Source organism: Rutilus rutilus (genome assembly GCF_951802725.1).
Source record: "Rutilus rutilus genome assembly, chromosome: 6".
Lineage (NCBI taxonomy): Eukaryota > Metazoa > Chordata > Actinopteri > Cypriniformes > Leuciscidae > Rutilus > Rutilus rutilus.
The window spans coordinates 35,683,708-35,702,387 of NC_140214.1; the positions used below are offsets into that span (position 1 = coordinate 35,683,708).

Below are 18,680 nucleotides of genomic sequence, written 5' to 3' on the forward strand. Positions count from 1 at the left end.
CACTCCTCCGTCAAGGGTAGTGAGGGGGGAAAGCTACTCGGGTAGTTTCTGGCAGAGAAAGGTGCCGTCCACACCCAAGGCACTGGGGCGGCGAGCTGAGAACCAGCGCAGCACGTCCCGAGATACCACTCATCCAACCAAGACTGTTCGGGACACCAGGCGGGGAAGCCTCACTATGATCCTCTGATCTCCCATCCCACTAGGCCCCATAGCGGGGCATGGTAATGCAGTAGCACCTCACTGCAGTACACGAGATCCAGGGGGCGGAGTTGGATCCAGATCTAAAGGGTGGAGATTGGTAGGTTTAGGGGTGGGTTTAGGGATCAGGGGGTGGAGATGGGTAGGTTTAGGTAGATGTAAGGTGGGAGGAGTTGGATCTGGATCCAACTCCTCCCCCTGGATTTCATGTTCTGCAGTGAGGACCATCTCTGGTAATGGGGACTCCACCTTCACGCATGAAGGTGAGTCTCGATCTCAACACCGCAAACTATCCACAAAAGCTGCCTCAACATGCTATATATATATATATATATATATATATATATAAATACAATACAGGTCAAAAGTTTGGAAACATTACTATTTTTAATGTTTTTGAAAAGAAGTTTCTTCTGCTCATCAAGCCTGCATTTATTTGATCAAAAATACAGGAAATTTTTTTTTTTATATTGTGATATATTATTACAATTTAAAATAATTGGTTTTCAATTTAAACTTTAATTAACTTTAAATTAAACTTTAAATTATCATTTATTTCTGTGATGCAAAGCTCAATTTTCAGGATCATTACTCCAGTCTATCACATGATCCTTTAGAAATCATTCTAATATGATGATTCATTATCAAAGATGGAAACAGTTCTGCTGCTTAATATTTTTTCATAACATGTGATACTTTTTTAGGATACTTTGATGAATAAAAAGTAAAAAAAAAAAAAAAAAAGCAGCAATTTTTTTAAAAATAGAAATCTTTTGTAACAACAATATACACTGGTCAGTAATTTGGGGCCAGTAATTTTTTTCTTTTTTTTTTGAAATAAATCAATACTTTTATTCAGCAAGGATGTGTTAAATTGATAAAAAGTGATAGTAAAGAAGATTTATATTATTAGAAAATATTTTTTTATTTTGAATAAATGCAGTTCTTTTTAACCTTTTATTCATCAAATATATTAGGCAGCAGAACTGTTTCCAACACTCAGAATAAATCAGAATATTAGAATAATTTCTAAAGGATCATGTGACACTGAAGACTGGAGTAATGATGCTGAAAATTAAGCTTTGCATCACAGGAATAAATTATTTTTTAAATATATTCAAATAGAAAACTATTATTTTAAGTCATAATAATATTTCACAATATTACTGTTTTTTTTCTGTTTTTTTGATCAAATAAACTTGATAAGCATTAGAGACTTATTTCAAAAATATAAAAAAACATAATGTTTCCAAACTTTTGACCTGTACTGTATATATATATATATATATATATATATATATATATATATATATATACATATATATATTACACAAACACATGATACAACCATTTTGACCGTCCATTTGGGGGGACAGGGAATTTGATCGCATTCAGAAATGCAGAATTAAATTATTATTTTTTATTTTTTTTTATTTTTTTAAAGATGTGAACGCACCCGTGTTGCTTTTTCAGGAAATGGGACCCATCACCAGTGCCGGAGCACACAGGGGAATGACCGCAGCAACACTGAACAGTGAACTGAAACAGTGAAGCACTCACTTTCCGCCCTCTAACCAGCCGTCAACAAACACAGAAATATGATGCTGTTAAAACAGCAGTTGAGAGCTCAAAGCTCGCGATCACCGCTGCACTCGCACTGTAAAACGTACTCGGTTACTAACGTAACCTCGGTTCTCTCTAGAAGAGGGAACGAGTACTGCGTAAGTATCTTACGCTAGGGGAAAATCCCTTTTCCGCAAGATATTGAAGCCAAAAATGATCCTTAATTTTGTAATAATGTAAAACGCGTTGCGGCAGCATGCAGACATAGGCAAGACAGCTCGCGTGCCTATTGGCTGACCTGCGGCAACTGCAGCAGCCTATCGAGAGAGGCCTCTCGTGACGTCAGATCCAATGAGGGCACTGCGTCACGTCCCGCTGAAACAGGCGTGGCTTAGGCCTATAAATACGGCTCGACAGGCTGATAGAATCTGTTTTTTCATCGCCGAAGCGAACCAGAGCGTGTTGCATGCACGGCTAAGATACGCAGTACTCGTTCCCTCTTCTAGAGAGAACCGAGGTTACGTTAGTAACCGAGTACGTTCTCTTACGAGAGGTCTCTCGTACTGCGTAAGTATCTTACGCTAGGGCAGTGGTTCTCAACCTTTTTTGGGCCAGCGCCCCCTATACAATATCCAGGTCCCTGAACGCCCCCCACCCCCAAACTAAGGAGCGAGCAGGAACGAGTGAGAGTTAAAGGTACAGTATGTAAGAATTTTGCATTCAAATATCCCATAATCTCAAGGCCAGTGTTATATATTTTGTTAAGTTGATTACTTACAATATCCCAAATGTTTCCAACTATTTTTAAATCGTGAGAAATTTGCGATTTTAACCAAGGAAACGGGGCGTTAGAGCAGGGGGGAGCTGGGAGTCGCCAGTCAATTGCGTAATATCCGCGTTACCCTCGGTTTCCGCTCGTACTGCGTGGAGTCCTGGACAAATGCGGAAGTTGTAGTTGTAGCGTCTATCAAGCAACAAACGTTAGCTTGTTTTGTGCAGTCGTTATGGAACACAATTATTCTTTACCGATTGCAGCTGGTTCTGTCAACAAAGCATGCTTAATTTTATATTTTCCAAATGTAGCATTCGGTAATAGTTATGTTTATGTAAGGAAAGTATTATTGCTTTAGATTTGTGTTTAGTTTATTGACATTGTTTATCACGTCTGGTGTTTATGACCATGTAAATAAATATAGCATGTGTTATACATAAAGATTAATCAGTATTTTGGCAAATGATGTGGGTATGTTCGAATGTACTTTTACAACAATTGTTTAGAACACGTAAAACTGCGCCGCGTTATCACAACAATGAATTCGACATACAGTAACATCTATGATGACCAATTTAGTATTAAACCTTACTTTTCTTGCGGTTAATTCATTTTAATGAAATAAAAGTGTGATGAGGTTCAAGAGTCAGGAAGGAAGAAGACAGGGGTCGGCGTGACTGAGACTCGTACTTTATTCAAATAAAACAAAACAAACAAATGTCGCACACAACGCGCATTCACCGTGGCAACCGCGACGGCACAAAACAGTTCAAAAATGAGTGCTCGGATCCACCGGTTTTCTTTCTCTGCGTCCAATTTTCTCTTCAGTCTCTCTCTCGTTCCAGCACGCGGCTTAAAAGCGGTCTCTCCACGCCGATCACTGCAATAAGACACAGGTGTTCGTCATTTGCACTTGACCTACTTGCGGGACGCTCGTCTCTTCTCTCTCCCATTACAGACCGCGCTGAACCACGCCCCCCTCGCCACAAAAGGCATGTCATTATAAAAAAAGAACTTAGCCTCATCCATGAACATGATTTTTCGATTCCCGTCTGACTGATTTACATCCACGGTGGAGTTTAAAACGACAGTTCCCATCATTCCACGCTCCTTCACATTGTCATCAAGCTACGCCGTTGTTGTTGTTTGGAATGTAGCGCCCTCTAGTGGCAAAAAATTCTTGCATATTGTACCTTTAAGTGATAATATGTAAATACTACTGGCCCATTTTGGGGTGAACTAATATGCAAGACTAGTCTTACATGTCACTGTTTATAACACAGAGCGTTCATCCTTTGCTGGGACGCTTAAAAAAAATATTGGGGGCATAAATTAAGAGTATACCCACTTCTCCAGGCACCACTACATCACTGTGCACAGGCAGCAGGTAACATTAAGCTAATACGGAAAAGTTACATTTATCCTACTGTTAGATTTTGGTGTATTTGGCCGAGCAGTGGTTTGGGTGGCTCGCCAATGTATTCGATTTCTCCAATACATAAAATAAGTAAGCTTGACCAGAGTTCTTGTGGGGAGAAGAATTTATTGAAGGTTTGTAGTGTAGCAGTCTTTCAGCAGCGATGTTAGCATGTCCCCTTCAACAATCTTAACTGGATTCTAATGGTGAAAATTGATTCTTGGCATTGTGTCCTACCAGGCTGAGTCTTTCATCAGTTTGGCCAAGGCTGTCAGATGTTAGGTTTTCATTGGACATGGGCCGGCCTGTACTAACTCAGCTTAGTTTTCAATCCTGCATTCAAAACAAAACATTCACTTTCAGACTAAGTTTCCTTGTTTCATTTCTGAAATACTCCAGACTGATAAGACTTGTTCAGTTCTTTCTAAGTCCTAACTCAGAAGGCTTTCATCAGAAGGCAAATAAACTTCTAGTTTCTAACACAATTAGAATGTTTAATTCAAAACTAAAATATTGGTTACTGAATAAGCACCCAGTCAAGAATTACCAATTCTTGCAGCAACATCAGTCCCAAACATTTTAATCTTATATTAGCTACTGAATTAGCACCCAGTCAAGAATTCCCAATCCAATTCTTGCAGCAACATCAGTCCCAAACCTTATACTATATTTCAATGGCTCCTACAGTCTCATGAGAACAGACTAAACCTTCTTCTTAAATGATTATTACAGACTTAAGAAAACAGGGCCAAGCTATAAAACGTATTTATATAGCTCCTACAGTTTCACAAGAATTAACTATAATTAAAAGGCTCCTACAGACTCATGAGAAAGGCCCAAAGAAAAGACCAAACCCTATACAGTTTCTGCAATCTCTGGACAAACGGACTAAATTCTTTCTTTAACAATTCCTACAGACTCCAGAGAAAGGACCAAATTTATACTTTATTTCAATAGCTCCTACAATCCCATGAGAACGGACCAAACCTCTTTCTTAAATGATTCTTAGAGACTCAAAAGAACAGGGCCAAGCTATAAAACTTATTTCTATAGCTCCTACAGTTCAGGAGAATTAACTAAATCATTAAAAAGGTTCATACAGACTCATGAAAAAGGCCCAAGCCTAAAATTCTGAACACTATACTGTATATGTAACTACACAACAAGTCTTTACTGGTCTACTTATTATTCTTTTCAAAAGAGGTTCTTTAAGAGAGCTGATAAGTTTCACTCACCAAATTAGGATCTTTGAGACAGGATCCAGTTGATTCAAATAAATTGTGTCCACAGATGCAGTCTGTTGAACTTCAGCTTCAACAGTAGATACTCCAAGACACTTCTGTTTTCTTGTTGCAGTTGGTGAGTTCTTGGTTTACTTTTTGTTGCAGTTGGTGAGTTCTCTTCTTGTCAGTCTCTCCTGGCTGGCTCTCGCCAAATAGTTAGATTTTTGGTGTATTTGGCCGAGCAGTGGTTTGGGTGGCTCGCTAATGTATTAGATTTCTCCAATACATAAAATAAGTAAGCTTGACCAGGGTTCTTGTGGGGAGAAGAATTTATTGAAGGTTTGTAGTGTAGCAGTCTTTCAGCAGCGATGTTAGCATGTCGCCCTTCAACAATCTTAACCCAAAGTTCTGTCTGTGTGACTGAACTGTATACATGAAGACAATAGGGCTACAAACAAAGGAAAACTGTTAGGACCTCCCACAGGAGATCGATCTAACTTGCTAATCCACTCTGAGCAATGCTGATTCTTTTTATTCATTCACACCAATCAGTTTCTATGGGCCATTCATCTGTATGGGCCATTTGGCACACACCTTTGCAGACATAGACAGAGTGGATTACATCTGATACACAGTCACAATGTAAATGAATCTGATGACTGAAAATACAAAATCTTTCACTACCATGCTACTGTAAAAGTTGTGGCAGCATGTGAGTTATGCTTAACAATCATAAAAGTATAACTCAATTTCAGCCGCATTCTGAGTCTGACAATGTCATTCGTTTTTATCCAAGGCCATAGCAAGTGTTATTAGCTTGGGGAAATACATCTAGTGAAAGGAAATTTTAAGTCCAGCTCTAAATTGTAAGGAATTTATATCTTTGATTTCATAGTACACTTTACAATAAGGTTAATTTGTTTATTATTCATATTAACTAACATTAACGGTTACACTTTATTTTAAGGTGTCATTATTAAAGTGTAATTATATATTTAAGTACTGAGTAATAATAATGAACTACATGTACTTACTATAGCATTAGGGTAGGATTAGGGTTTGGTTGAGGGTTAGTTGCATTTAATTATGCTTATTTACTGTTATTGCTATGGTAAGTACATGTAACATATGTAACAAGGACACTGTAAAATAAAGTGTTACCACATTAACTAATCATGAGCAAAACATTTGTAAGGCTACTGTATAGGCCTATTTGTTAATCTTAGTTAATAATAATACAACTGTTAATTGTTTGTTCATGTTATGTCACATTGAGTGCATTAACAAATACAACTTTTGATTTTAATAATGTTTTAGTAAATGATGAAATTAATATTAACTAAGATTAATAAATGCGTTGTCACAATGTTGACATTGAACCACCTTTCAGGGTCATTGCTTAAGGTTGTGCCTAGGGTGTCTGGACAACCACTGGACGACATACTCGTCACTGCCCTGAAGCGCGAAAATCAGCCTTTTAAATTTCAACTGACCATTGGGCCGTCTCTCATTCTTCATCGAGCAATCCATACGTGAGAATTGCGTTTAATTTACCTCAGCTAAATAAGATACGTAATTATTCAAACACAACCTACAACTTCCTTGTCTAATGTGACATTTATTTGAACATCTTCTGGTCAGGTATGACAAATATTTAATAACTTTATGCCAAAAGTATGAAGCCAAAATGACTTTAATGATGAGTAATTGATTTCAGAGTAATTGATTTAATGCTTTTTCCTTTTTTTTATTTTTTTTTATTTACTGATCTGATCTGATCTCACCATCATCGAGTCCGTCTGTGATTACATGAAGAAACAGAAAAAACTGAGACAGACTAAATCCAGAAGAACTGCGGGAACGTCTCCAAGATGCTTGAAGAAACCTTCCTGCAAAGCTACAGTACTGTGAAAAGTACTGGCACTTGTGTTAAAATGCTGTAAAGTGAGAATGCTTTCAAAAATAAAATCACAAATTGAATTTATTTATGATTTAACTTCTATTAACTAATTCAAATCAATATATGGTGTAACGACCCTTTGCGTTTAAAACGGCTTTTGTCCAGGTACACTTGCGCATAGTTTTTCAGGTAGCTTTGCAGGAAGGTTTCTTCAAGCATCTCGGAGACGGCAGCAAAGTTCCTTGATTATTACGCAGGAATGAGAGTAGTTCCTTGTCATATTGGCCTAGAAAATCGCAACTTTTCATTTTCCGTCGGTCTTAGTACATGATGTAACTACAGAATTAAGTTTTAAATAGGAAAAATATCGAAACTCTTTGGTCTTTTTTTTTTAGAGAGATGCTAACGGTCTAATCAGATTCAATGATCTATGCTAAGCTATGCTAAAAGTGCAACCGCCAGACCCAGAGATCGGCTGAATGGATTCCAAAATGATAAAACTCAACTGTTTAACTCTACGGGAGTTGGAAAATGAGCCTATTTCCCAAAAAAGTGTAGTGTTCCTTTAAGAACCTGTTGCTCGTCACGTTACAAGTTCTCGCTCTTTGCGCAGCAACAGCGGGAAAACTTAGTGGGCGTGGTCAACCTGTCACTTCGATCCAGGGTGACCAATTATAGAAAAGGGCCTTTCATCCTGGTTGGTAGAGAACGCCCACTGAGACACAGCTTAATTTGCAAGCAAAACTTTTCAACTTGCAAGCAAAAGATTTAGATCCACAAAAAAGACAGCAGAAAAGAGAGCAAACGTTGTGCTTTTGTGATGAAAAGTGTACAAAATGCAAAAAAAAAAAAAAAAAAAAAAAAGAGTTTTTCAAAGATTTACACGCACTGCAAATAAATTTATTAACTTCTTTATTTTTGTGCCTTAAGAAGACTTTTTTGCAATCTTTTAAATTTTTTAAATTAAAAAATTATTAGTCTTACTCTCAAAACACAGTATGTTTGATTGAATAAAAAAACACAAAGGAAACTCCATATTAGTCAGGCAATAGCAATAGCTCCGACTAGTGGCAGCAATCTGATACAACAAGCTTATTGTGTAATCACGGAATAAGTATTTAGTAAACTAGTAGCCAGTCAGGGAAGCATATACACCCTGCAGCAATAGCTCCGAGTCTTACTACCCGTGTATATCATTGGAAAGGAGATCATCAGTCAATTGACCGATGATACCTTTTTCCTTAAATTCAGACCAGATTCCCATAGCTCTGTCTGAACAGCCTATTAAAACGTTCTCCAATGCATCTGGGCTTCAGCTAAATGTGCTCAAATGTGAATTAATGCCAATTAAGCAGTTATCTGTTTCCAGTAAAAGATATATGCAAGTCAAAGAGACAATAACCTACATTGGAATAGTAATCTCCAAAAATTCTAAACTTTGGTGTGATTTAAAGTTTTTGCCCATCATAGAGAAAACTAAACAAAAATGTAATCAGTGGCTTCAGAGAGACTTAAAAGGAAGGATTCTTCTCTCTAAGGCAGAAGGCATGTCTGACATATGCAGCTTATCTCTTTAGACCTTGAAATAGTAATGTTTGTGTAAAAAGATTGATCAACTAAGCATGTAATTTTGTTTAGAAAAATAAGACATTATGTCAAAAAATCTGTTTTGTCAACAGCTTTAGTAGGTGGTCTTGATTTTGTTAATTTTGCAAAGTTAAATAATACTTTTAAAATCAACTGGTTGAGGAATTACTTGAGAAATCCATCCAGTATTTGAAATATTATACCGGAATATGTCTTTTCTCAGTTGGGAGGCTTGAATTTTCTATTGATGTGTAACTTTAGCATTGAGAATATGCATGTTGCTCAATATTTAATGATTCTACTGACAAGTGAGAACTACACATTGAAACTATGGGTATCTTGAGTGTGGGTGATGTAAAGTAATGTTCCTATGATATTTCATAATAAATTAGTTTTTGGAAGCAATGATTTTGCAACTGCAAGGCTTCTTTCAAGAAATGAATACACACAGCAGATGTTTTAACATAGAATAGTCTGTATTACAAGTGATGAGTTTTGAGTTTTGTGTATAGAGTTTTGAAAAATGACATCAAGGTTCTGAAATTGGTGCCGAAATGATTGTAAAAAACTATATTTAAAAAAAATGTTTTATGTCAATATGCATACACTAATAGATGGTGTTTAGGACATTCACCGTCAATTATCAGTGCTTTTATCTCTTCTCTGCAGGTGTTGGGCTTTGATGCTGTAAATAAACTGGAGAGTTTCCCGTCTCCTGTAAGTTGTTTATTTGTGTATTCACTGTTTAAATAAGATATGTTTTAATGTTATAATTGTGAATTTCAATGTAATAATTTATATTAAAATAAATAATTATAATATAACATAATTTCTGTTCTTTTTTATTTGATCTCCTCTGTAACTTACAGTATGTCTCTCTTCTGTCAAGCATATCGAAGAAGTAGATGAAACATCCTGTTTATATATATGGTGAAAATCATAAAAGCCTCCTCTGATTTGTCATTGAAGTTGTTTGATGATTTCCTCTGTTCTGTCTAATAAGGTAACAGCGAGTGTGATTGGAGACTGTGAGTCTCTCTCTCTCTCTCTCTCTGTGTCTTTCTCTTTGGGGTACTTAAGGGCCTCAAATCTTCAGTGTCACTGGTAGAGGAACACAGGAGGACTGAGCACTAAGTTGTTGTTTGTCCCCCCACATTTAACAGTGCAAAAGCACAATGGAGCTACAAAGATGCCTTTTTATCATTTATCTGTCCTCCCTGTTGACCCTCACCACAGCTGGTAAGTAGTAATATCCATTTAAAATTATTTTTCATAATAAAGTGGGATTTTTGAAAAATCTAAATAAAATATTTCTAACTTTCAAAAAAAAAAAAAAAAAAAACATTAATAAGCAAATGTGACATTGAGCATATGTATATGGTCAGATATATCTAGAGTGCTGCTGATATTGAAGAAAAACAAAACACTAATACATTCTGAAAAGTTTTTTTTTTATTCAGTTCCAATGCAACTAAACTTAAACTGTTGTCAGTTTTTATTAAGTTGCATAACTTTCATTAGTGGTTTTTTGGACCACACTGTAAGAGGAATGGCTAATGCTTTCTTGGAGTTATACATTTGTTTCTAAGACATTAAAATATTTCCCTCTCTTTCTCGGTTTTGCAGAGAATGTGCGGTTGGTTGGTGGTCACAGTCGCTGTGCTGGTAGAGTGGAGGTTCTTCATAGAGGTCAGTGGGGAACAGTGTGTGATGACTGGTGGGATATGACTGATGCTGCAGTGGTGTGTAGAGAACTGAACTGTGGGAAGGTTGTGGATGCCCCTGGTAGCGCTTACTTTGGTCTGGGATCAGGACCAGTTTGGATGGCTAATCTTATATGTTCAGGATCAGAGTTAACACTGAAACACTGTGATATGGCAGGATGGCACAAACGAGACTGTATTCATGCTAAAGATGCTGGAGTCATTTGTGCAGGCAAGTTGCATTTAACTATTTTTGTTTGCTGATAGTTAAGTTATATTTAAACTAAACTATATATTGTATTGGCAAATACTAGAATGTTTTCTATTCTTTTGTAGACATAAGACTTGTTGGAGGTTCTCGCTGCTCTGGAAGGTTAGAGATACTTGATGGTCAGTCATGGGTTTCAGTGTGTGACGCTGCCTTTGACCAGCAGGATGCAGAGGTTGTGTGTAGAGAGCTGGACTGTGGGGCTCCAGTACAGGTGCTGGGAGAAGCTGCTTTTGGAAAAGGAGACGCTCAGATGTGGACACAAGAGATTCAGTGCAGAGGAAATGAGTCTCAGATTCACCTCTGTCCAACATCACCATTACATGAAAACAACTGTTCTCGTGATAATTATGTGGGGCTGCTGTGTGCTGGTATGGTTAATTTCCTTGAATGACTTCATTATACTATAGATGTTTAGTTCTCTCTCTATATATATATATCAAGATCTATATTTTTATGGCTATGAATTTAGTAATTTCAACTACCCACAAAATAATTCATACTTCTGAATGATGAGTTTTACCAATGTTTAATTCAACATATGAAACTAGTAATCTGCTAGCCTGACTACGTCAGACTTCTTACTTCCGCTCAATTTCATTTCGCTTCTGTAGTCAGTCTGATACAGCGTAATAGCAGAGCCCGTCTACGGAGAGCCTGCCCACTCCCTATTAAGCCCTATTGTACCGAATTTTGGTTGTAGTACCACCAGAGTTCCACTGGGGGCGCTCGCCATGAGTGCAAAATGAATGGGAGTCAATGGGGCTAGACGGCTAAATTTGTCTCTTTCACCCGATTGCCGTTGAGAAATCTCAGATGTGATTGTAGATTTTGCAAGTTCAACATGGGTTTTAGGTCGAAAGTTGAATGAACGAGTACTTATGTTGTTTTGATTTCTTACAGGTTGAGTTGTTGTTGCCCATAACACGCTAGCATTCTGCTAATGACGTCAGCATTCTGACGTCATTGACATTTTGAAAGACTTTTTAAAGCAAATAAGTGACTCTAAAAAATCTAACACCCAGCAATGTGTAATTTCTTTGCATCTCCTTTCGAATACAACATTCAAATTACTAGACAAAAAATTATATCCTGAGAAAAGTGGATTTTGAGGGGTATACCGCCATTGACCTCCATTCATTCTGCACTCGTCCTGTGAGCGCCCTCATATGGAATCAGAGTGGAACTGCAACCAGTTCAGAAGCCGGAAGTGTAGTGAGAGTGAAACTTCTCGCCATATTAGACATTCTCTGGTAATAGCTTTCCGTTTGCCTCCGGCCTGAAAACAGCCGGGCCAATCAACGAACAGAGGGCGGGCTGAGAGCCGTGACGTAGACGCTGATTGTACCGTGGATGTGTTGATTTTTACTTCACATAATCTGCAAAAGTTGCGCACAGCTATGTTCACTCCGGTATTTCGCTCGATGGTTTTGTTTTCGCATCATACATGTGTTTACAGTGGAAGTTAGATGCGGCTGAGCATGCGCATAACACACGCCATAACCAAACGTTATGTGATTGGCTTACGGGTAACCAATGATTTTAAACTTCAGACAAGCGCCCCCCCGCGAGAGAGAAAACACTTCTCTATTATGCCATTCCAGACTCTGTCTACGAAGCAAAGCGAAGTAGCAGAGTTTGGTATTACCAGGCTAGTAATCTGCTGTGTTTGCCAGGATAAAACCAGTTCTCTACATAGCAAGCACAAAATATTTTTTCACTTTGGTTAAAGAAGTTAGTTTATATCAAAGAAAATCGAAATAAGTAATATGTATATTTAAATTATATGTCCCCTAGGCTAGCCAAACCTTCATTGTATTTGTGGGTCAGGAGTTTGATATAGCTAAAAGAGTGCAAACACTTTATGCTCAATTTAAATTGATATGCCTTTCCTTGCTTCTTATTTTATGCTTGATAAAGACAGGGCGAGTGTGAGGTTGTCAGATGGTTCTCACCATTGTTCTGGTAGAGTGGAGATTTTTAAAGGAGGTCAGTGGGGAACAGTGTGTGAAAACTGGTGGGATATGAGTGATGCTCGACTGACGTGTAGAGAGCTGGACTGTGGAGAACCTGTAGATGTTCTGGGTGGCGCTCATTTTGGACCAGGATCAGGACCAATCTGGACAACTGATATACTCTGTAGTGGATCAGAATCTTCTCTGAAGAACTGCGAATCACATGGATGGGGTAACTGTAATCATGATATGGATACTGGAGTCATCTGTTCAGGTAGGTTGCCCTAAATTAAATCCTTATTTTAAATACAATTTATTTTAAATATACTATTTTTCTTTAGTCTCTCCTACCCTAAACAGACAAACATCAACTCTGCAGCAACCCTGCAAAGCACCCTAGCAACAAATTTAGCTACCCCAATAACCAAAACTAGCAAGTACAGCCCCCCAAATCTCTGACACGGTCACACCCCTTGTGGGTCACGGTCACACTCTTGCTCCAAATTAAAGATCACTGCATGTAAAGCACTTTTAAATACAACATTGTCTGGCTTTTAACGATGATGATTATTTATTATATTTTTTTTATATGATTTATATAATTATTATACACCTAATCCATTAAACATGATCAATTTTAGTTTAATTATTATTATTAAACATGTAATTTAAATAAACATAATTATATATAAACAAGTTTTGGAATCAGTAGATACAGCCTTTAAAATGACGGCCAGCTTGCATGTTTGAGTCTCTGTATACCTATCAACAGTACTAACTTCATAACTTTTACTTACACTGATATAGCATGATATTTTCTTCTTGCTGTGTAATGCATTTGTGTAATTGACATTCTTCAATTTCTTGATCTTCGGCTGTTCGGCAGAGGAGAGAAAAGAATCTAGCTGACCCTCTTGTGAGAAGTGAATCGCAGTTTCTCTATGTTTCAAGGCATGTGATTGGCTGTTCGCTACTGATGTCATGTGCTCCATGAAATCAGGATCAAAGTCTGAGTTGACAGGGAAAGTTGTTGATCAGCTTTTATGTTATCAACAAAGGCTGACTGAATTGGTTTTGTTTTATCAATTTGAAACTAATCCTGTAACCCTGAGTTTGTTCAACTACATCATGGTACAAGCCCCAGGACAGGAACTCAGGCAAATAGGGTAATCCAAAAGATAGGCAAACGGCAAATACGAAAAACAGGCAACAGGGTCAAAAAAAAACCATTACACCGCTTATACCATGGTCACTTGCCAAATAACACATTTTTAAAACATTAGTTTATATTTTAATTAGTTTTACAATCGAAATCTAAAGTTTTTACAAACAATAACTTGGTTTCCCTGGTTACGCCTGACGGTTTATTTAGCAACCGGAGATATTTATAGTCCACTCGATTTATAGTCCGTATAGATACTTTGACTGCCTGTTGCTATGGTTACTCACAGCTGATGTAGCCAGCGCATTTATTTATTAAGTTCGAACGGTAAACAGTTAGTTTCATAGATATCATATAAAGGCTAGATGTCTTAAGGCGGAGTCACTTCCGGCATCACCGGCGGCCATCTTAGGACAGGGCTCTGTGAATTAAGGTGAGTGAGCAGCACGCACACAAATCCTCTTATCTCGCTGAAATCTGGACGGATTTACAAACGGTTTGGTTTCTTACAAACGTTATTAACGTGGCTATAATTCTGAATGCTTAAACATTTTGAACATAATTATTCATATGTATGCAGTATAATAGCTACATCTCTGACGTTTATAACAAACCAAACCATTTGAAAATCGGTAGAAAATTGAGCAAGTTATGGTTATTTAAAAGTACATGCACCATGTTATGAGTGAGCGAGCACCCTGTCTTAAGATGGCCGCCGTGTGCGGATGTCGAGCTCCATTGGCCAGCAGCGCGGACGAGACATCTAGCCTTTATATGATATCTATGGTTAGTTTCACCAGAACTCCTTTACTGTGTGTCCTCTATCACTTTTTAATGGACACCCTGCAGCCAATCAGAATCGAGTATTCACCCAGACCATGGTATAATTATCAGTATCTAACCTGACGAAAATGTATTTATTCAGTGTTGTCCACATTATATTTCATCTGCAGCAGCATTGTGAACTTTTGTAAAGATATGTTTAGCCATTAACTTTTAAATGCATCAATATATTCAAATTGTAAACACATGAGGAGACTCTCCGCATGAAAGACCCATAACTGGAATGCATCAACGCATGCTACAACATTTCTCTCTGAAACAGTTGGAAATTAAATTAGACTGAATGGAGGATTTTAACTGTGGCAAGATGATTGACAGGGCAGTTTATGGTGACAGGATGCATGTGACAGAGCCAGACAGAGTCTGTTAAAGATGACGAAGCAGTTTGTCCCAAAGCTTGCCTACTCAAAAGTATGTACTTTTTCTTCACAAAAAGAGTACATACGTTTAGGGCGTAGTGTAAGTAGGCGAATTGGAACACAGCACATGTTAGAATGACAATGAACAAGAGGGGAGTCCCTGGTGTATGAAAGCATTTGGGTAGCAATATTCAATTTGAAATGTAATATGCAAAATGACAATGCAATATGTAAAATGGCAATGCATTTCTGTATTTAAATTTACATTTGCCATTACATTTGTGCAATGTTTGATGCAAAATTAAAATTAAAATTAAATGATATAATTTACATTTGTCATTACATACACTAGTTTTAATATGTAAATTGAATTAATAATTTTAACGCTTTATAAGTTGCAAAATTAAAATGAAAATGTATTACAGAAATGATTAGATATGTTTAACATGTTCAAGCAAAAACTGTAGCAAAATGATCATTTAAATGTTATTTTTCTTAATTGCATTTACACTCACAGTTAAGACACTTGCGATTGCATTTTCATTAAATGTCCCGCAATGAATCTAGCAAAATTCAATGTGCAAATTGAAAATGCATTCCGAGCCAAGCCCCACCGTGAAGTTGAAGTGAAGTTGGCCTCGCCCCCACCCAATGAAAAACGTCGGCGAAATAGGCTCAATCATTTTTACTTTGTTTGTGCTGGAATTTTTTTTTTTTTTTTTGTGCTGCTTCGGTTTTTTAGATATTAAAAGAATATTTACAGGTCATTCTGAGGTCACCCACATGCTCCAAATAAAATAGTCTTGTTCGTTTGTGCTGGTTTGTGCCGGTTAAACTTTTGTGTGTGCTGCTTCAGTTTTTTATAAATTATACATTTAATTACAGGTGATGACGTCACAAGCCCCCCGACATGCTCCACATTCACATAAAATAGACTTGTTTGTTTTTGCTTAGTTTTTGCCGGTAAAAGTTTATTTGTGCTGCTTCGGTTTTTAAGATATGAGACACTGAATTATAGACAATGACGTCACCAGCCCCTGACCTGCTCCACATTCACCCAAAAAAAGGCGTTCTTCAATGAATCTGACCCGTCAGATTCCGTGACCCTATAGGCTACCTATAGATTTATCAATATCGGATCAATATGCTTAACAAAAATAGAAATGAGAGATGGTCATACATCACATGAGTCACTTTATTGAACATTACAGTCAGTTATGAAGAATTAAAGAGCGGTAATTTTTTTCGGCAGCTTTGATTTTGACCCTTCATATTCTGTGATCTCAGAGTAATAGGCCTCTGCATTTGTAAGGAAAAACTATAGGATCTCCAACATTATTGGGTAATTATAGTTAATAGTAATAAGAATAAAGATAATCATATGTGTATCAGAGAATGAGAATATTTTATACAAAACAAAACCATCATTAACACAGTCCAACATCAGACAACAACAGCGCAGCAGAAAATTCTCCCAGACGTTCCAACAACGTAGCCTACTGGTTCTATCACCTGCAGACGCGTAATAATCTTCGGAAACACTACCATTTCTCTGTTCACGCTCCACTTCATCTGCCAGTGAATTTAACGCTTGTATCAGCTCTGCCGCCGCTGTGTTTCCTTCCAACACCTCAAAATACGTAACATATTTAGCCTATGTTTACCTGTTGCTGAACATTTAAATGATAATTTTGCTACAGTTTTTGCTTGAACATGTTAAACATATCTAATCATTTCTGTAATACATTTTCATTTTTGGATTCAGTTTACATATTAAAACTAGTATATGAAATGGCAAATGTAAATTAAATAATTGGATTTTCATTTTCATTTTGCACCAAACGTTGCACAAATGTAATGGAAAATTACATTTAAATACAGAAATGCATTGCCATTTTACATATTGCATTGTCATTGAATATTACTACCTAAATGCTTCCATATTGGTGGACTGGTGGACATCCAGGGCACATCAGCTGGTAAACGTAACATATAGAATCAGGCTATCAATTAATCATATACATTGCATGTTCAGAGCTTTATAAGCACTAAGTTGCTGTGCGTACGGAACAGACTGATTATCAGAGCAATATGACTGAATCCCGGTTTATTTAATTGTGCATGAGTGGCGTGCGAATCACTCTATACTTTGCTCCAAAAGTGTGATGAGATTTGCACGAGCCGTTCCTATATCGCAAAGCTGATGATAAAATGTGTGACCCATTTGAATTCTATTTAGAATTTACCACTTTAAAACGCTCTGGAGAAAGTCAAACTTGATTTAAAACAGCCACATAAACTAAAAAAAAAATTGAAAAGAAGAGATTATCAAATTAGACAAAAATAATTAATAATTAATCATAGCTGGTTATAATTAATTATAAATATTTAGATCAGCTGTAAGAATTAACTAGATATAGCAGAACTAATACCACAATCAACTAACCTGTTCATCCAGCGAATACTCAGTATTATTTATTATAAAAAATAAAAAATAAAAAAACCTGTTAATTTCCAGGGTAACTTTCTTACTGTACAGCACTAGCCTAGTCAGAGCATGTAGCCAAAGTCTGCATGATTGGGACTCCAATAAATGAGCATGAACCACAAACAAATTTACATTTGACAACAAGCAAGACTTTATTAACTAGACTCAGCATATAGACTAATGTAACATACATGCATGCATACAGTTAAGCAATGGAAGGACAGCTGAAGCAGAATACAGGATGCAAGAAGTTATAGCATTGTTTGAAATTCAGCAGATCAACAGCCTTGAGCAAACCATTAGTTTCTTGCTTCTAATGCACCCTTCTTCAAAAGTGTTAGGGACACATAATGTATCAAATAATGAGTCTAAGTTTGATACTTGCATGTCTCGCCCATTTTAATAAAACTGTCCTGATGCAATTTGTTGAGGCTCCAGAGACCAAACATGGTGCGATCTTGATTAAGTAAGGCTAAAACATTAATTCAAAGATTTAGGCAAAACTCTATGAACATGAAATATTACAAAAAATTGTGTGTCTGATCTGTATCGCTACATTAACAATTTCAGTATAAGAAAATGTTAAGTAAAGTTAGATTGACTTCCCATGGAACTTTGAATTAGAACATCCTGTCAAACTGATAAGGTTCCAGATGCTTAAATAATATAAAATACATCATATATCCTATGTAGGCAAGTAATTGTTGACTAGGCTATTATTTTATTGCAGTTATTTATCAACCAACTTTGCATATGTGGATGATACCACAAAAGACCATTTTTGCATAAATAAATAAACAGAGTTCATATTGTATTCTCTCATTGTTTTAGGAGTCAGGTTGGTTGGAGGTTCTCGCTGCTCTGGAAGGTTAGAGATACTTAATGGTCAGTCATGGGTTTCAGTGTGTGCTGCTGCCTTTGACCAGCAGGATGCAGAGGTTGTGTGTAGAGAGCTGGACTGTGGGGCTCCAGTACAGGTGCTGGGAGAAGCTGCTTTTGACAAAGGAGGTGCTCAGATATGGACACAAGAGATTCAGTGCAGAGGAAATGAGTCTCAGATTCACCTCTGTCCAACATCATCATCACACCAACACAACTGTTCTCATGACAACAATGTGGGCCTGCTGTGTGCTGGTAAGTGTTTGAATATGAGAGAGAGCAAATTGTTCTTTTGAAAAAAAAAATTATTTAGCATTTTGGTTTAAATTGATTTAAAATGAGCAATCCCCTATTTATTCAGAC

General features: G+C 37.0%; 1 protein-coding gene across 1 annotated transcript; it reads left to right on the forward strand.

Annotated features, from left to right (window-relative positions):
- Positions 1–434: 434 nt before the first annotated feature.
- Positions 435–18,613, forward strand: LOC311292400 (antigen WC1.1-like; the record flags this gene model as incomplete). Its single annotated transcript, XM_084412064.1, has 6 exons — positions 435–461; positions 9,330–9,377; positions 9,824–9,899; positions 10,287–10,595; positions 10,700–11,002; positions 18,270–18,613. 6 exons carry the CDS (start codon positions 435–437, stop codon positions 18,611–18,613), a joined length of 1,107 nt encoding a protein of 368 aa, XP_084268190.1.
- Positions 18,614–18,680: the final 67 nt, after the last annotated feature.